Source organism: Cucurbita moschata, unplaced genomic scaffold (assembly GCF_002738365.1).
Source record: "Cucurbita moschata cultivar Rifu unplaced genomic scaffold, Cmos_1.0 Cmo_Scf00019, whole genome shotgun sequence".
In the NCBI taxonomy this organism is placed as follows: domain Eukaryota; kingdom Viridiplantae; phylum Streptophyta; class Magnoliopsida; order Cucurbitales; family Cucurbitaceae; genus Cucurbita; species Cucurbita moschata.
The window spans coordinates 2,063,445-2,080,931 of record NW_019268535.1 but is presented as its reverse complement, the minus strand read 5'-3'; the positions used below and the strand labels follow the sequence as shown (position 1 = coordinate 2,080,931).

Genomic DNA, 17,487 nt, shown 5'->3' with positions numbered 1-17,487 from the left:
TCTTTTAGTAAGTTATAAAAATCAATAATTATTAAAACAAATTAAGAGAAAATAAAAATTTAAGAAATAGTTATGTGAATATATTTTATTTATTTCTTATAGAAAAAAACTTTTAAAAGTTGCTTTTACAAAGCATTCTCATCATCACACATAGAAAAAAATAAAAATAGTATAAAATAAGTGAATTTTAATTTAAAAAGGTTAAAAATTAAAATTAAAATTATTCTTATACATCAACAATTTGTCTTTAATTCAATAAATATAGCGTCGTGGAATAAACTTTTAAATTTAAATACTTTATTTTCTATCATAATCTTATTATTTTCGTTTTAATTAGGTTAAAGCTATATTTTTAAAAGCATAAGATGCTAATTTTTTTTGTAAAGTTAGCAATATGTTTAGAAATTTAGCAATTTTTTTATTTATCCTATCTGACCCATGCCCACGATCGAAATTTGGATTTCCGATATTTCTGTGCATCCACTACGACATGGTCACTACTCCTTGCTGGAAGACTCTTGATGCACTACGACATGGTCACCAGTCCTTGCTGGAAGACTCTTCCTACAAACCAACCAACACGAGTCATTCCAGCATACTTTATCCTCACTCACATGCATCCTAAGAAAATTTGAGGTCACCCAACATAAAATTGGTCCTGCAGTTGATGACCCCGACATCAACATGGTCACTACTCCGGGTTAGGAGACTATCCTCACAGGCCAACATGAGTCATTCCTACATGTTTTGTCCTTACTCACATGCATTCTGAGATCAAGGTCACCTAATATAGAATTGATCCAAATAGAGTACAATGTCCAAGTTGTTGGTGTAGGTAAACCTTCAATTATTTTAAGTTTTTCTTAGTTATTGATTGTGTAACAGCCCAAACCCAACTTCTGCGGATACCCACTTTGGTCCATTACTTATCATCGTTTCGTGGTTTTAAAACGCGTCTATCGTGGAGAGGGTCCAACCAGTGTTTCACACCATTCAGTGACTAGCTCTGATACCATTTGTAACGGCTCAACCCCACCCCAACGCTCGTTAGCAGATATCAGCTTTAGCCTGTTACATACCACCGTTCCACCATCAGCCAAGGCACTTTAAAATCAAAGACGCTCTAAAATCGTAAGACTAACGGCTATACATAACTGGTCAAAGCAGAAAAAAAATAATAAATCCTTCCTTTAAATTCTAAGGTGCAAGAAGAAATTTGGAGTATTTTCCAATTTTGACCTTAATTAATATGATATTGGATTTTTAATTCTTTGAATTAAAATATAGTTATTTATTTTTCTGTTAAAAGAAGACATAGGAAAGCCTGTAGTAACCACAGACCTGCAATCTTGATAAGTAGCTCTGTATCGCGGAGTTTCCGTTTTGCTTCCACAGAACTGATTCTTCGCCGGGGCCTGCACCGCCATCTCGCCGGAAAATGATTGTTCTCCGTTTTCAGTGACTACTAAAATGAGAAAAGAACGGAATCCCAGACCTGCGGAAACGGACCCGACGAACTCACCGGATGTCGCACTCGACAAGCCCAGTCTCCGGCAAGTAATTTTACTTATTTCTTCCTTGATATCTCTTTCTCATTCCGTTAAAGTATTTGCCTCCAAATGGAAATTAATCCGTGACAAGCTTGAAGAATTAAACTCCGGCTTAATCGCGGCCGATAACTGTGATTCCGACGAAACTCCCGCAATCTCAGACTTAATCCGGAAGATTATTGGAACGGTTACGGAATGCGACGATCTCGCTCGCCGCTGTGTTGACCTCTCTTTCAGTGGGAAGCTATTGATGCAAAGTGATTTGGATGTAATCTGTGCGAAATTTGACCGCCATGCGAAGAAGCTTTCGGAAATATATACTGCAGGCATTTTGTCGCAAGGCTTCGCTATCGTCGTTTCTAGGCCTGGCCTCGGAGCTTGTAAGGATGATATGCGGTTTTATGTGAGGGATATTGTAACGAGAATGAAGGTTGGTTGTTCAGATCTGAAGAGGCAAGCTCTCGTTAATCTTCTTGCCGCTGTAACTGAAGACGAAAAGTATGTGAAAGTGATAATCGAAATCGGCGAGATAGTGAATCTCCTAGTTAATTTTCTTGGTTCTCCGGAGACGGAACTTCAAGAAGCGGCGTTGCAAGTGCTTCATATAATTTCTGGATTTGATTCTTATAAAGCAGTTCTAGTCGGGAATGGAGTAATTGCGCCATTGATTAGGGTTATGGAATGTGGGAGTGCGGTGGGGAAGAAAATAGCCACAAGGTGTTTGATGAAATTCACTGAGAATTCTGAAAATGCTTGGTCTGTGTCTGCTCATGGCGGAGTGACAGCTCTGTTAAAAATCTGCTCCAATTCTGATTCTAAAACAGAATTGATCAGTCCTGCGTGTGGGGTTTTAAACAATCTTGTTGGTGTTGAAGAAATTAAGAGATTTATGATCGAAGAAGGAGCAATTTCAACGTTCATCAGGCTCTCTCGATCTAGAGAGGACTCTGTACAGATAAACTCCATCGTTTTTCTCCAAAACATAGCTTATGGGGATGAATCAGTAAACAAATTGCTGGTTAAAGAAGGTGGAATTCGGGGATTAGTTCGTGTTTTGGATCCAAAATCTTGTTCCTCATCCAAAACCCTAGAGGCAGCGATGCAAGCAATTGAAAACATCTGTTTCTCATCAGTTAATTATGTAAATATCTTGATAAACTACGGATTCATGGAGAACCTTCTTCATTTCTTACGAAATGGGGATGTTTCTCTTCAAGGAATAGCTCTGAAAGTTGCAGTAAAGCTAAGCGAGACATCAGAGGAAGCCAAAAAAGCAATGGGGGATGGAGGTTTCATGCCAGAATTCGTCAAGTTTCTTGGTGCAAAGTCGTTTGAAGTTCGGGAAATGGCAGCCGAGGCTCTATCAGCGATGGTCATGATCCCCAAGAACAGGAAGAGATTTGCTCAGGACAATCGAAATGTGGAGACGCTTCTTCAAATGCTCGACACAGAGGAGGTAAATTCAGGTAACAAAAGGTTCCTCTTCTCAATATTAAACTCATTAACAGGAAGTAGTAGTGGAAGAAGGAAGATTGTGAATTCTGGGTATATGAAAAACATCGAAAAACTTGCAGAATCTGAAGTTTATGATGCCAAAAAGCTCATCAGGAAATTATCCACAAACAAATTTCGTAGTCTGTTAAATGGAATCTGGCATACTTGAATCTAATCTCCCTGTTTGTTAATACCCATCTCTTCTTCTTACATGATTGTTTATTGAATCCATACCTGATTTGATTCGCAATAATTGTTCCTTCAAAAACTCAAAAAACATAGAGTGTATTAGGATCGTTAGGAGGGAGTCCACGTTAGCTAGAGAATGATCATGGGTTTATAAGTAAGGAATACATCTCCGGGTTACTGAAAAACCAAAAGCAAAGTCACGAGAGCTTGTACTAAAAGTGGATAATATCATACCATTGTGAAGATTCGTGATTCCGAACATAGCTCTAATTTAATCATTCTTAAAGAGCTAATCCATTAAAGAGAGGCACATGGGGGGAGAGAAGACATTGAATAGAACAGAGGGGAAGATGAGGAGTTGTAATCAAGCATCTGCCCATCTGCCATCTTCGGACATTGACCCTGAAACGACAGTGAACGTGCTGTATTTTTCTTCTGTAAGTTCCTTTTCTATATCCCGTTTGTTGTGGCAGACTTCGCCAGTTTCTTATAGTATCAACAAAAATTGATGTAACTGCATGAATGGATGCTCTGTTTACCTTCAACAATGCTTACTTTAGTATACTAATTAATGTGATTATAAACCCTAATCAAATGGATTAGATTCCTTGATGTCAGGTCCATGGCGGTTCAAATTCAAATTCTGCAATCTCTGTCATAAATGTATATAATATATAGTGTTTTAGGGACGAGGAGTAGTGGACAATTGGGAAGCAGGCAGCATAGGGTCTGACACAGTGGACCATTCGTTTAGATTACAATCTTCTTGCAAATTGCAACCGATTGATAGATGTGTGAATGAATGAGTGTGAAACCCTCACATAAATATGATATTTTTGTGCTTAAATTTGAAAAAATTAGGATAAGAATTTGGAATGTTGAAACAACTCGATGACTTTGCATTCTCTTGTGACATCACTACTCTAACGGCTCAAGTCCACTGCTAGCAGATATTATCCTTTTTAGGTTTTTCCTTTCGGTTGTCCTCTTTAGGCTTTTCCTTTCGAGCGGTTAAGGAAATCTTTCCACACTCTTATAAAGAGTGTTTCGTTCTCTTCTCCAACTAATGTTGGATATCACAATCCACTCCCCCCCTTTCAAGGCCTAGCATCCTCGCTGTCTCTTGTTCCTTTTCCGCAAGATGTGGGATCTTGCCAATTCCACCCCCTTTGGGGTCAGTGTCTTTGCTGGCACACCACCCGAAAACCTAGCTCTGATACTATTTGTAAAAACTCAAGTTTACTGTTAGTAGATATTGTCCTTTTGAACTTCCTCTTTTGAGTTTCAAGTTTACTTTACTTTCTATGGACTTTCTCTTCTGGATTTTAAATATTGTCCTTTTGGACTTTCTCTTCTGGATTTTCTCTCAAAGTTTTAAAACGCCTCTCCTAGAGAGAAGTTTTTACACCAGTAATGTTTTGTTCTCCTTTCCAACCATAGCATCTCACATAACTTAACTAATATACCTATGAACAAAATATCATAACTAAACTGAAGTTTGAGTTGAGTATCACTATAGGAATAAACAAGCAAAAACTCTTAAATGAATGAGTTGAATATCACCTTATTTTAACACAAATAATTACAAACTTTAGATCCGACAAACAAAAAAAAAAAAAAAAAAAACTTGAAAAATTTTCAAACTTGAAAAGGCATAACCCACACCAAACTAGGCTTAGACTTGTATTCACAAAATAGAAGTAATTACAATGTTATATGCTAAGCTTTTAATACATTTTCAAAGTAAACCAAGAAAATTCAAACTGTATTTCTTTGACTTCCACATCTTTAACCTCAATACACTTGGGTATCGCATATGATATCAAAACTAAAACTATTATTTTCCTTTCATTCACATTAATTTTCGTATTTATAAATTATTTTTTAATATCCGTGGAGCCTACCTACACAAAGACTTCACATAATATAGCTCACATTTAAACATCACATTCCGTTCTATTTCTCGACTTGACTTATGCTATTTTATTTCTGGTTCTTTTTCTCGACTTGACTTGTGCTATTTTATTTCTTGTTGTACAATATTGAATATGGATATTAATATGACTTGGTAATCTAACCAACTTTAATTAATTAACTCAAACCATGAACATTGAGTTTGTTTTTTTTTTTTTTCTCAGTTTGAGTTATTGAATTTTTGAAAAACGGAAAATTTGAGTCGATTGGTAGGTTAACAATTTTTTGGTTGAATCAACCCAACTAATCCTAAAATAGGGTTGCAAACTAACCCTACCATTCTAACGGATGTTGATGATGTACAGTGACTTGTGAATGTCTGATATTTAATTTCCCATTCGACAGGCGTTGACGAGCTATTTCCAGTCACCTCCAACTTGCATGTTTCAGCTGATCTCACAACTTGAACTTGATATTCGAGGGTTAAAAGCTTATGGTATTGACCCATCATCAAATTAATTAATTATTATTTTTTTAAAAAAATAATTAAAAAAAAAACACAAAATTTCAACGCTTAGATATAAAGAAAATGATGTTTAAATTATAAAACTCATATGTTTAATCTCGATTTACATGTTATTATTAGATTTAGATTTGATTGAGTTATTATTAGATTTAGATTGGATTGAGTTATTTGAATTAAATTTGATTTAATTATACCAAATTAAGTAACATCAGAAAGTCTGTAACGCTATATAAAATTAATGAGAGATTTTTACTTCAATTCCTAACATTACCGTTCTACGCTCAAATATTGATAATATTTTAAGATAATATTTTACGATAATTCGTAATTATTTTTCAATAATTTATTGCTTGAAGTTGACCATCTACTCTATAATTAATAATATTTTCCAACTCCAACCCTGTCGCTACTCTCTCTCTCCTTCTGCTGTTCAATTTCTAGCTCATCTTGTTCTTGTTTGAGCTTGATCCAAAATGACGGCTGTCGGAATCGCCGTCGGCGGCAGTAAAAAAGAGTATCCCGGCAACCTTACTCTGTATGTCACTTTAACATGTGTCGTTGCCGCCATGGGCGGTCTGATTTTCGGCTACGATATTGGGATTTCAGGTACGGATTCCTCAGTTTTATTTGATTGGTTTTGAGCTAAATGGGTTTTTCTTTTTGTTGATTTTGTGTTGGTGGGTCGGTCCGTGTAGGTGGGGTGACTTCCATGGACTCGTTCTTGAGGAAATTCTTCCCATCGGTGTTCAGAAAGAAGCACGAGAACCAAACGACGAACCAGTACTGTCAATACGACAGCGTGACGTTGACGTTGTTCACGTCGTCGCTTTACTTAGCGGCGCTGTTGTCGTCGTTGGTTGCGTCGACGGTGACGCGTAAATTTGGGAGGAAATTGTCTATGTTGTTCGGTGGTGTCCTGTTTTGCGCCGGTGCTATCATTAATGCCGCTGCTAAGAACGTTGAGATGCTTATTATTGGCCGTATTTTGCTTGGTTTTGGCATCGGCTTTGCCAATCAGGTACCTTCCTCTGTTTTTTACTCTGTTTTGAGCCCACAAATTAGAAACAGAGAGCGATGGTGAAACATTTTGACAAACACAGCTGGGGTTGTTTTTTTCCATTAATTTATGTTGTTTATATGTCATAATCATGAAATAAAAAATGGGTTTCCTTTCTTTTTCAAAGTTGAGTGGATATTTCTTATTACTCTATTTTGAATGGAGTTTATGAACTTTACTTAATAAATAACTCACTTACTCACTTATCGAGTAACTTTGAGAATGATCGGTAGACTTAGTAAAATAACTCACTAACAATAGTAGAATTGGTAGTTGCTAAATTATGGACCAAGTTTTGTAGCTGTTCACTAAATTTTATGCTTTAGTTAACAAGATGTTTAATAGTTGTTAACAATGAGTAAAAGTTTAGAAAACAAAGTATGCTTTCTTCCCAACAACACAACAAGAGAATTAAAAAGGGGATTAAGGTTTCCTTAGGTCCAAAAAGCTCTCTCCCCTCAAGTTTTTCCTTGACTCTTGTACTTGTTTCGATGTAATTTTCATCGTGGGTCAAATCCAACATTTGGTATTAGAGCTTCCAGGATCCGAAACAAATGTCATCACCATTCAAAGTCACCAGAGGAGAAGTGACAATGATAAAGAGTGGAAAGGAGGGGAGTGTAATGCTCCAATACCTGTTACTCACAAAGAGTAACTACACGGCATGGTTGATCAAGATGCGTGTCAACTTACAAGCACAAGGCGTGTGGGACGTCATCGAGCATGGTGACATTGAGGAGAGTAAGGATAGGATGGCTTTTGCCGCCATTTACCAAGCAGTTCCGGAGGACATTCTTCTCATGTTGGCAGAGAAGGATTCGGCAAAGGCAATGTGGGAGACGCTGCAAAAAATGCATGTATGTGTCAAGGAAGCAAAGGTGCAGACCTTGAAGAGTGAGTTCGAGGCTATCCGCATGAAGAACGGTGAGTCAATAGATGACTTTTCCATGAAGTTGACGATAATCGTCAGCGGCATCCGTTCAATAGGCGACATGGTGGAGGAGATCTTCGTCGTCAAGAAGTTCCTTCGAGCAGTTCCCTCAAGATTCATGCAAATTGTTACCTCCATCGAGCAGTTCGGCGACCTCAAGAATATGTCAGTTGAGGAGGTCGTTGGTCGTCTAAAGGTCCATGAGGAGAGACTTCGTGGCTATGAAGACAAAGAGGAGGAAAAACACCTCTTACTCACACATGAAGAGTGGCTTGCACGAACAAAAAAGAATGATGTGGCTGACTCTTTTTTTTCAAGTACGAGGGGACGCGACAGCCATAACAACGAAAACAAAGGTCGTGAACGTAGTCGTGGACATGGCCGTGGACGTGGTGGCAGAGGAGGTCGTGGCAATACCTCACAAACCTATGACAATGTCAACCCCTGGAAGGACAAAAAGTATGATTAAGTGTTACTCTTGTGGAAAATATGAGCACTATGTGATAGAATGCAGCAAGAAGAAGCGAGATGAGGAGGCAAACCTCACACTCATGCAAGATCAAGAGCCCGCATTGATGTTGGCCGAGAAGATGCCCAACCTGTTGATGCTCAACGAAGAAAAGGTTATGGCGAATCTTCTCACAAAATGAGAAGATCGAGTGGAGACCAACATGTGGTGCCTTGACAACGGAGCAAACAACTACATGACCGGAGATCGAACAAAGTTCAAGGAGCTTGATGAGAAGCTTATTGAAAACTTGAAGTTTGGCGATGGATCAATTGTACCGATCCAAGGCAAAGGATCTATCTTGTTCCAGTGCAAGAATGGCGACCAACGTTTACTGACCAATGTATACTGTATCCCAAACTTGAAGAGCAACATTATCAATCTTGGTCAAATGACGGAAGAACGAAGTAGAGTGGAGTTAGTTGGCTCGTTTTTAAGATGTTCGACATAAAATGGAACTTTGTTGATGAAGGTAAAACAGTCGCATAACCGCCTATACAAGATACTATTAGAGACCAGCCTGCCCACTTCCCTATTTATGTAAGTAGGGATGTCATATTCGAAGAGAAGAAGTAAGATTGGTGCAGTGTTGGCGATAACAAGTAGATTGTTACAGAGTCTTAACTCTAGAAGAAGAGGAAGATGCAACCGATCTAGAAAGTGCTTCTACAACAACACCAACAAATCCACACATGTCATCACCAGTGACATCGAAAGACATGATGGACTCTCTAGAGCAAGGGAGCTTAGGCGAGAGCAAAGGAGGATCCACAACAGAGGATGGACCAAAGAAGTTATGTTCTCTTGCTGAAATTTATGCGGATACATTTGAAGAAGAATTAGATCCTGATGAGTTAGTGTTGCTCCCGGCCGAGGAGTTGACAACCTTACTATGGGGCAGCAACTGAGACGATGTGGCAGGAGGCCATGCAAAAATAGCTTGAAGCCACTGAGAAGAACAAGACATGAACATTAACTAACTTACTGCTTAGACATAAGTCCATCAGTTTGAAGTGGGTGTTTAAGTTGAAGAAGAATAGTGAAGGAAATGTCATCAAGCATAAAGCAAGACTTGTGGCGAAGGGGTACGTGTAAAGACAAGGAGTTGATTTTGAGGAGGTTTTCGCATTGTGGCCAGACTAGACGGTGTAAGGTTGATTCTTGCCCTTGCAACTCAACACGGGTGGGAGGTCCATCACTTGGACGTCAAATCAGCATTCCTAAATGGTGACCTCCAAGAAGAAGTGTCTGTTGCCCAACCTGAAGGGTTTGTCATCAAAGCCGAAGAACATAAAGTGTACAAGTTGTCAAAGGGCTTCTATGGTATACGGCAAGTACCGAAGGCATGGAACATATGTCTAGACAAAAGCTTAAAGAGTCTAAACTTTATGAAGTGCTTGCAAGAACAAGCAGTGTATACAAGAAACAATGGGACTGAAACACTCATAGTTGGCGTGTCCGTTGATGACCTGTTTGTCACTAGTACAACTGTGGAAGGTGTCAAAGTGTTCAAACAACAAATGATGAAAGAATTTGAGATGACTGATCTCGAGTTACTCACGTACTACCTTGGTATTAAAGTGGACCAAAAGAAAGATTGCATCATGCTAAAGCAATCGACCTATGCTAAGAAGTTGTTGCAACAATTTAAGATAGTAGAGTGCAACCTGACCAAGTATCCCATGGAAGCAAAGTTACAACTCGGGAAAGATGCTGAAGGAAACTTGGTGAGTTCCATTAAGTATAGGCGTATCATTGGAAGTCTAAGGTACTTGGCTCATACTCGTCCAGACCTTTCATATGCTTTTGAAATAATGAGTAAGTACATAGAAAAATCCACCATAATGTATCATCAAGCGGTTAAACACATTCTCCGCTATGCAAAGGGAATCACAAGCTATGTGTTGAAGTATCAAAAAGGGCGAGGTTCTGAAGAACTAGTCGATTTTACCGATAGTGATTTAGCTAGAGACATTAACGATAGAAAAAACATCACATAAATGATAATTTATTTCAACGGAAATTTGATCTCTTGGCAATCTTAGAAGCAGCAAACTGTAGCACTATCTTCCTGTGAGGCCGAGTTCATGGCAGAAACTGCAGTGTCGTGTCAAACATTGTGGCTGAGAAATTTGTTGAGTGAAGTGACTAGAAATGAACTAAAGTCGAAAACTCTCTACGTCGACGACAAATCTGCGATTGCACTGATGAAGAATCCAGTATTTCACGGATGCAGCAAACACATTAACACTCGCTTCGACTTCATCCATGAGTGTGTTGAGAAGAGACAAATCGTTGTGGAGTTCGTATGCACTAGAGAGCAACGTGAAGATATTCTAACCAAGACCTTAGCAAGAGTTAAGTTTGCAGAGATGCGGGACTTGCTGGAAGTGAAGAATCTCGAACAAAGTCAAGTTTACGGAGGAGATTGTGAGCTTATAAACTTGACTTGGTGTAGAATAAGTAACCAACTTAAGTAGGAGAATTACTAGTAGACTTAGTGGAATAAGTTTTTCATTTGGCTCTTGTACTTGTGATAAGATAAGGAATCAACTACAAGGGGAATAAGATTCGGATTACCTTGTTGATCGAATATCTCAAGGCAAGAACATTGTTTGAGATTCGAACCACTCCACAAGCAAGATCGATCATGTCTAGCTTGAATGATTCTTGTTGATCAAATATCTCAACGCAAGAACACTTGTTTGAGATTCGAATCACTCCACAAGCAAGATTGATCATGTCGAGCTTGAATGATTCTACATGCAATCTAAACTACATAGAATTGCAAAGAAAATTAGCCATTGGCTAAAGAAAAGCACAAATGCTTCTTTTGATATATCTTCTAAGTCTTCCTTACAAATACAACATAGATGGCTTTATATAGCCTCAAAATGAAAGCATTCTAAAAGTTGTAACATTCACACTTTATGGCCATAATTAGCCTAAATATAACCGAAATTAAATAAAAAGTCTTAAAACACAATAACTCTAAATTATAACCCACCCAAAATTTACAACAATCAAACTTTATTCTTCTTCAATGTAGCATGAATTGAAACATCTTTTGATAATTTTGACAGCCTTTTCTTCACATCTTCATTGAAGCATATTGTATGATTGATGTCTCTTGGTTCATATCAACTTGTTTCGACATAATTCCGATCCTAATTCAAATCCAACATTGAATGGGCTGTTTTTTTTGGGTGTTTTTTACAGTCTGTGCCGCTCTATCTGTCTGAAACGGCTCCATACAAATACAGAGGAGCTCTGAATATTGGTTTCCAATTGTCGATTACAATTGGGATTTTGATAGCCAATGTGTGGAACTATCTCTTCGTGAAGATCGAAGGTGGTTGGGGATGGCGTTTGAGTTTGGGCGGCGCGGTGGTGCCTGCTCTTACAATTTCTGTTGGATCGTTGATTCTTCCCGACACTCCGAACTCCATGATCGAGCGAGGACGCAACGACCAGGCTCGACAGCAACTGAAAAGAATCCGTGGAGTTGATGACATTGATGAAGAGTTTAATGATCTTGTTGCAGCCAGTGATGAGTCAAAGAAAGTGCAGAATCCGTGGGCTAATCTTTTAAAGAGAAAATATAGACCTCATCTGAGTGTGGCTATCTTGATTCCCTTCTTCCAACAACTCACCGGCATCAATGTCATTATGTTCTATGCTCCTGTTCTCTTTAACACTATTGGGTTCGAAAGCAATGCTGCTTTGATGTCAGCTGTGATCACTGGTTTCGTTAACGTCGGCGCTACCGTTGTGTCGATCTACAGTGTCGATAAATGGGGACGGAGGTTTCTTTTCCTTGAAGGTGGAGTTCAAATGTTTATATGTCAGGTATGTTCTTTTACTTGTAAACACATGATAACAATCCTCCTCTCAAAGAAAGCACACTATAGAGTCTCCCTTGAGGCCTATGGAGCCCTCGAATAGTCTCCCCTTAATCGAGGCTCGACTTTTCTGTAACGGCCCAGGCCCATCACTAGCATAGATTGTCCTCTTTGGGTTGGGCTTTCCCTTACGGGCTTCCCCTCAAGGTTTTTAGAACACTTGCTGGGAGAGGTTTTCACACTCTTATAAATGGTGTTTCGTTCTCCTCCCCAGCCAATGTGGGATATCACACCTTCTCTAGAGTCCTCAAATAAAGTACACCATTTGTTCGACACTTGAGTCACTTTTGACTACACCTTCGAGGCTAACAACTTTTTTGTTCGACTTTTGAGGATTCTATTGACATGACTAAGTTAAGAGTATAGCTCCAATACTATGTTAGAAACCACGAATCTCTGCAATGGTATGATATGTCTACTTTGAGCATAAGCTCTAAGTGGATTTGCTTTGGGCTTCTTCAAAAGGCCTCATGAACATGGATTCTTTACTTATAAATTCATGAGCATTCCTTACATTAGCCAACGTGGGACATCCTCTCAACAATCCTCAACCGATATTAGACCGTGAAGTTCAAATGTTGATCGTGTCTGGTTTTTGCAGGCGGTTGTGGCAGCAGCCATTGGAGCAAAATTTGGAGTAAGTGGGAACCCGGATACGTTGCCCAAATGGTATGCCATAGTGGTGGTGTTGTTCATTTGCATATATGTTGCAGGGTTCGCATGGTCATGGGGGCCTCTAGGTTGGCTTGTGCCGAGTGAAATCTTTCCATTAGAGATTCGTTCAGCTGCTCAAAGTGTAAACGTTTCAGTCAACATGTTCTTCACGTTCGTAATAGCTCAAGTGTTCTTGACAATGCTGTGCCATATGAAATTTGGGTTGTTCATATTCTTCGCCTTCTTTGTTGTGGTCATGTCCATCTTCGTAGCCTTGTTCTTGCCTGAGACAAAGGGCATTCCTATTGAAGAAATGAGCCAAGTTTGGAAGAAGCATTGGTACTGGAGCAGGTTTGTTCATGACACTGATTTCCCTGCTAAGAACAGAGGAGTTGAAATGGGGAAAGGAGGAGGAGGATATGCTTAAAATGCTTATTATTGCCTTCAACAATGCTTACTTTAGTCTGCCAATTAATGTGAGTATAAACCCTAATAAGATAGATTAGATTCGTTCATGTCAGGTCCATGGCGGTTCAAATTCAGATTCTGCAATCTCTGTCATAAATGTATATAATACATAGGGTTTTCGGGAGGATGAGTAGTGGAGAATTGGGAAGCAGGCAGCATAGGGTCTGACAGAGTGGACCATTCGTTTACATTACAATCTTCTTGCAAATTGCAACCAATAAATATGATTTTTTATTTTAACGAGACCTTCTCCGTCCTAGATTACAAAATCTGCATGTCTCTAATAATCACCCTATATAGAATCGATACATGATGACTTGTGTGAAATCTCACATCGGTTGGAGAGAGAAACGAATCATTTTTTATAAGGGTATTGAAACCTATCTTTGGCAGAGGGAAAGCTCAAAAGGGAAAGTCGAAATATGACAATATCTACCACTTGAAAAGGAAAGTCTAAAGAGGACAATATGTGCTAGTGGTGGGCATGGGCTGTTACAAATGATATCAGAGTTAGATACTGGGTAGTGCGTCAACGAGGATGCTAGGCCTTAAATGGGGGTGGACACTGGGTGTGGGGCGTGGATTGCGAGATCCCACATCAATTAGAGAGATGAATGAGTGTTAGTGAGGACGTTGGGCTCTTAAGGGAGGTAGATTGTGAGATCTCACATCGGTTGGAGAGGGGAATGAAACATTTTTTTATAAGGGTGTGGAAACCTCCCCCTAGCAGACGTGTATTAAAAATCTTGAGGGAAAACCCCAAAGAAGACAATATCGGCTAGTAGTGGGCTTGGACTAAAGAAGACAATATGAGGCAAGTGAATTGTGAGATCTCAGGTCGGTTAGAGAGATGAACGAATTATTATTTATAAGAGTGTGGAAACCAAAACAATATCGGCTAGCGGTGGGCTTAAGCTAAAGAAGACAATATAAGGCAGGTAGATTGTGAGATCCCATATCGGTTAGAAAGGGGAACGAACATAAGGGAGGTGGATTCTAAGATCCTAAGAGAGGAGAACAAAACATTCTTTAAAAACCTCAAGGGAAAACCCGAACAAGAAAGCCCCAAATAAGATAATAACAACTAGTGACTGCCAGTGGTAGACTTGGGCTATTATACCTCCTGTATTCTCCTGTGACGTAACCACATTACTTGTTTTGACGATTCAATCACTGAAAAAAAGGGAAAAAAAAGTATATCTCGTTGATATAGACACCGACTTTTAATTCTTAACTAACCAATTAGACGTAGAGCGTTGGGTTCGTCTTGTCTCATTTTCATTAGATTGGGTCAATCATTGAAGCATAGAATCTTATTAATGAATCATGTGAAAGTTTATACTAATTATGCACTAAATGAATAGAATATTGCTCAATCCAAAGCCTTTGTAGTTTTTATTTCATTTGAAAGGCCATGGCCCATATGTACCTTTCTAACTTGGCCCAAACCTACACATACATAGCAATCCCCCACTTCAATAATACAATATAATAATACAACATTCTCATATTTTTCTTTCTATTTATAATATCTTCCTTTTCAAAAAATAAAATAAAATAATTATATTCTCTCATCTAATTTATTATTATTATTATTTAGACTCCGACCAACTTTTCATCTTAAACCTAATCAACTCAATCCAATCGTAAATTTTTTTGGATGGAGCTGTTCACGTCATACACTCAAATTTTTTTTAGTTTCATTCTTGCGAACGTACTCTCCGGGCAGGATACTTAACGCGTTAGCTACAGCACTGCACGGGTCGATACGCACAGAACTACTCCCCTACCTTTCGTCTCTCAGTGTTAGTGTCAGCCCAGCAGAGTGTTTTAGCCGTTGGTGTTCTTTCCGATCTCTACATATCTACCGTACTCCAACTTGGTAGTTTCCACCACCTGTCTAGGGTTGAGCCCTGGAATTTGACAACGGACTTAAAAAGCCACCTACAGATATCTTTTTATTTTCAATCATTTAATTAAGATTTACAACTTCCTTTCCATGTATATTTTGAACCATTATTAAAAAGCATTACGAGAATATTATGAAATTAAATTTAATTTTAAAAAAATTTATGAATTTATCTAATCCAACTCATCTTCATAATGTAATCCTCGACCTACAGGTTAGATTAAGTTGGGTCGAGTTTATCTAATTGAGCTGTTTTAAAAGCTGGGTTCCAAAAATATATGAAGGGGGGCCCACAAGATTAACACAAATTGGAAATTACGAAAATGGGAATTTATTAAACTTTCTGTTTTGGTGTGAAAGTGTGAGTGTGAACGAAACCGCGTCCGTTGGCATTGGCATGTTCAAAAAAGTAATTTCACACCATAAATTCCATTTTCCGCAAGAAAATAATTGTTTTTTTTTTTTTTTTTTTCGTTGAATAAGTCAATATAAATTATATAAATAAATAAATATGAATGGATTATGGCGGCAGATGAGGAAATAAAGCAAAATTAGGGTAAACAAATTGAGGAAACAGCTTCCATTGTTTCATCCAATTCAGAATCACAGGTTTTGATCATGTGAACACCTCACCCACCATCTTCCCATATTCTTATCCTTTTTTTTTATTTATTTCTTTTCCAACTCACCACAATTTAATTATTCCCAATTTGCCCTTTTTTCTAATCCCGATATTCGGAAAAAAATGTGTAATAGCTCAAGCTCACAGCTAGTAGATATTGCCCACTTTCACCCGTTACATATCGTTGTCGTGAAACATGTCTGTTAGAAGAGGTTTCCACACCTTATAATAGCTTTGACGCATTACATATCACGCTCAATCTCACGATTTTAAGACATGTTTGTCAGGGAGAGGTTTCCACACCATTATAAAGAATTCAGTCTTTCACACGTTTATAAAGAATTCAGTATCACGGTTTTAAAACACGTCTGCTAAGGGTAGGTTACCACACCTTATAAAAAATGTTTTGTTCCTATGTTCAACCGATGTGGATCTCACAATCCACCCCCTTTGTAGACCTATTGTCCTCACTCTTATATCATCTATAACAGCCTAAGTTCACGGATAGCAGATATTGTCCGCTTTAGCCTGTTACGTATCGTCGTCAGTCTCCCGATTTTAAAACGTGTCTATCAAGGAGAGGTTTCAGTATTTCACATGTTTATAAAGAATTCAGTATCACAGTTTTAAAACATGTTTGCTAGGGGTAGGTTACCATACCTTATAAAAAATGATTTGTTCTCCTCTTCAACCGATGTGGGATCTCACAATCCACCCCCTTTGTGAACCCAGCGTCCTCGCAGGCACACCACTTGATGTCTGGCTGGCTCTGATACCATCTTAACAACCTAAGTTCACCACTAGCAGATATTGTCCCTTTTGGCCGGTTACGCACCGTTGTCAGTCTCATGATTTTAAAACGCATACACTAGGGAGAGGTTTCCACATGCGTATAATGAATGTTTCGTTCTCTCTCCCACTGATATGAGATCCTACAAAATATTTTCTAAAACGTGAGCGAGTAAATGAGTTGAAAACTAAACAACAACCAAAACTTGGATAGCATATAATTCAGATAGAAAACTCGAACCCCGACCCCATTTATCTATATAGGACAAATCTCACTCTAGTCTTTCCTTATTTTTGGTTTAAACTACGTCCTTATAAAGACCAGCTCAGATGAACGATGACTTATGGGTATTCTTATTTATTAATATTTAAGATACTAAGAGGAATAGGAAATTATGGCGTTGAAAAATATTAATTTCTATTAATAAAAATAAATGAAAATAGTGTGGGACAGCTATGGGGTCCCCGGTTTAAGTTGACTTTGACCTTTTCGCGGTTTATCATACCGACAGTCTGGCCTTGTATTTCTCTTACGTCATCATAATTTTTTTTATTTTTTTATTTATCTTCCAATTATTATATATTTCATTATTGCTTCATAATAATTTAAACTAATTGGAATTAAATGCGTTTTTTAAAAATAATTAGTGTTTTTAAATTGGTGGTAAGTACAATTTTTGTATTGAGAAAAAATCAATTATTTGTCTTAGGTTTCAATTATGTCTCAAAAATATTATTTGATATCTTTTTTTTTTCGTTATTTATGTTATAACGTGCAAATGGATGTGCTGGTCGATAGATTCGTTAATTTTCTTTAAAAAATTTAAATTTAACAAAATGGACTCTTACCCAAGAAAATTATAAGTATATATAAATAAAAGGTACTATATTTATTAGGGTTTAGGGTTTATACTGTGACGTGTAAATAGAGCGACAAGACTAGTAATAGAATTTCTCATTTTTTTTTTTTTTTT

The 17,487-nt window shown here is 38.0% G+C and overlaps 2 protein-coding genes across 5 annotated transcripts; both read left to right on the top strand.

The window, feature by feature from the left end:
- Positions 1-1,323: 1,323 nt before the first annotated feature.
- Positions 1,324-3,801, top strand: LOC111457208. Of its 2 annotated transcripts, XM_023099390.1 has the most exons (2): positions 1,324-3,016; positions 3,521-3,801. In XM_023099390.1, exons 1-2 carry the CDS (start codon positions 1,471-1,473, stop codon positions 3,532-3,534), a joined length of 1,560 nt encoding a protein of 519 aa, XP_022955158.1. In that variant the 5' UTR covers positions 1,324-1,470; the 3' UTR covers positions 3,535-3,801. The 2 variants fall into 2 exon arrangements, with proteins under 2 accessions (XP_022955158.1, XP_022955157.1); XM_023099389.1 differs by having other exon boundaries at positions 1,324-3,801.
- A 2,300-nt stretch (positions 3,802-6,101) lies between these two features.
- LOC111457210 (sugar carrier protein C-like) lies at positions 6,102-13,178 on the top strand. Of its 3 annotated transcripts, XM_023099391.1 has the most exons (4): positions 6,126-6,279; positions 6,369-6,691; positions 11,389-12,018; positions 12,673-13,178. In XM_023099391.1, the coding sequence occupies exons 1-4, from the start codon at positions 6,147-6,149 to the stop codon at positions 13,150-13,152; spliced, it is 1,566 nt and encodes a 521-aa protein (XP_022955159.1). In that variant the 5' UTR covers positions 6,126-6,146; the 3' UTR covers positions 13,153-13,178. The 3 variants fall into 3 exon arrangements, with proteins under 3 accessions (XP_022955161.1, XP_022955160.1, XP_022955159.1); XM_023099393.1 differs by lacking the exons at positions 11,389-12,018; positions 12,673-13,178 and adding an exon at positions 7,273-8,672 and having other exon boundaries at positions 6,102-6,279; XM_023099392.1 differs by lacking the exons at positions 11,389-12,018; positions 12,673-13,178 and adding an exon at positions 7,264-8,672 and having other exon boundaries at positions 6,102-6,279.
- The last annotated feature ends 4,309 nt before the right edge of the window (positions 13,179-17,487 follow it).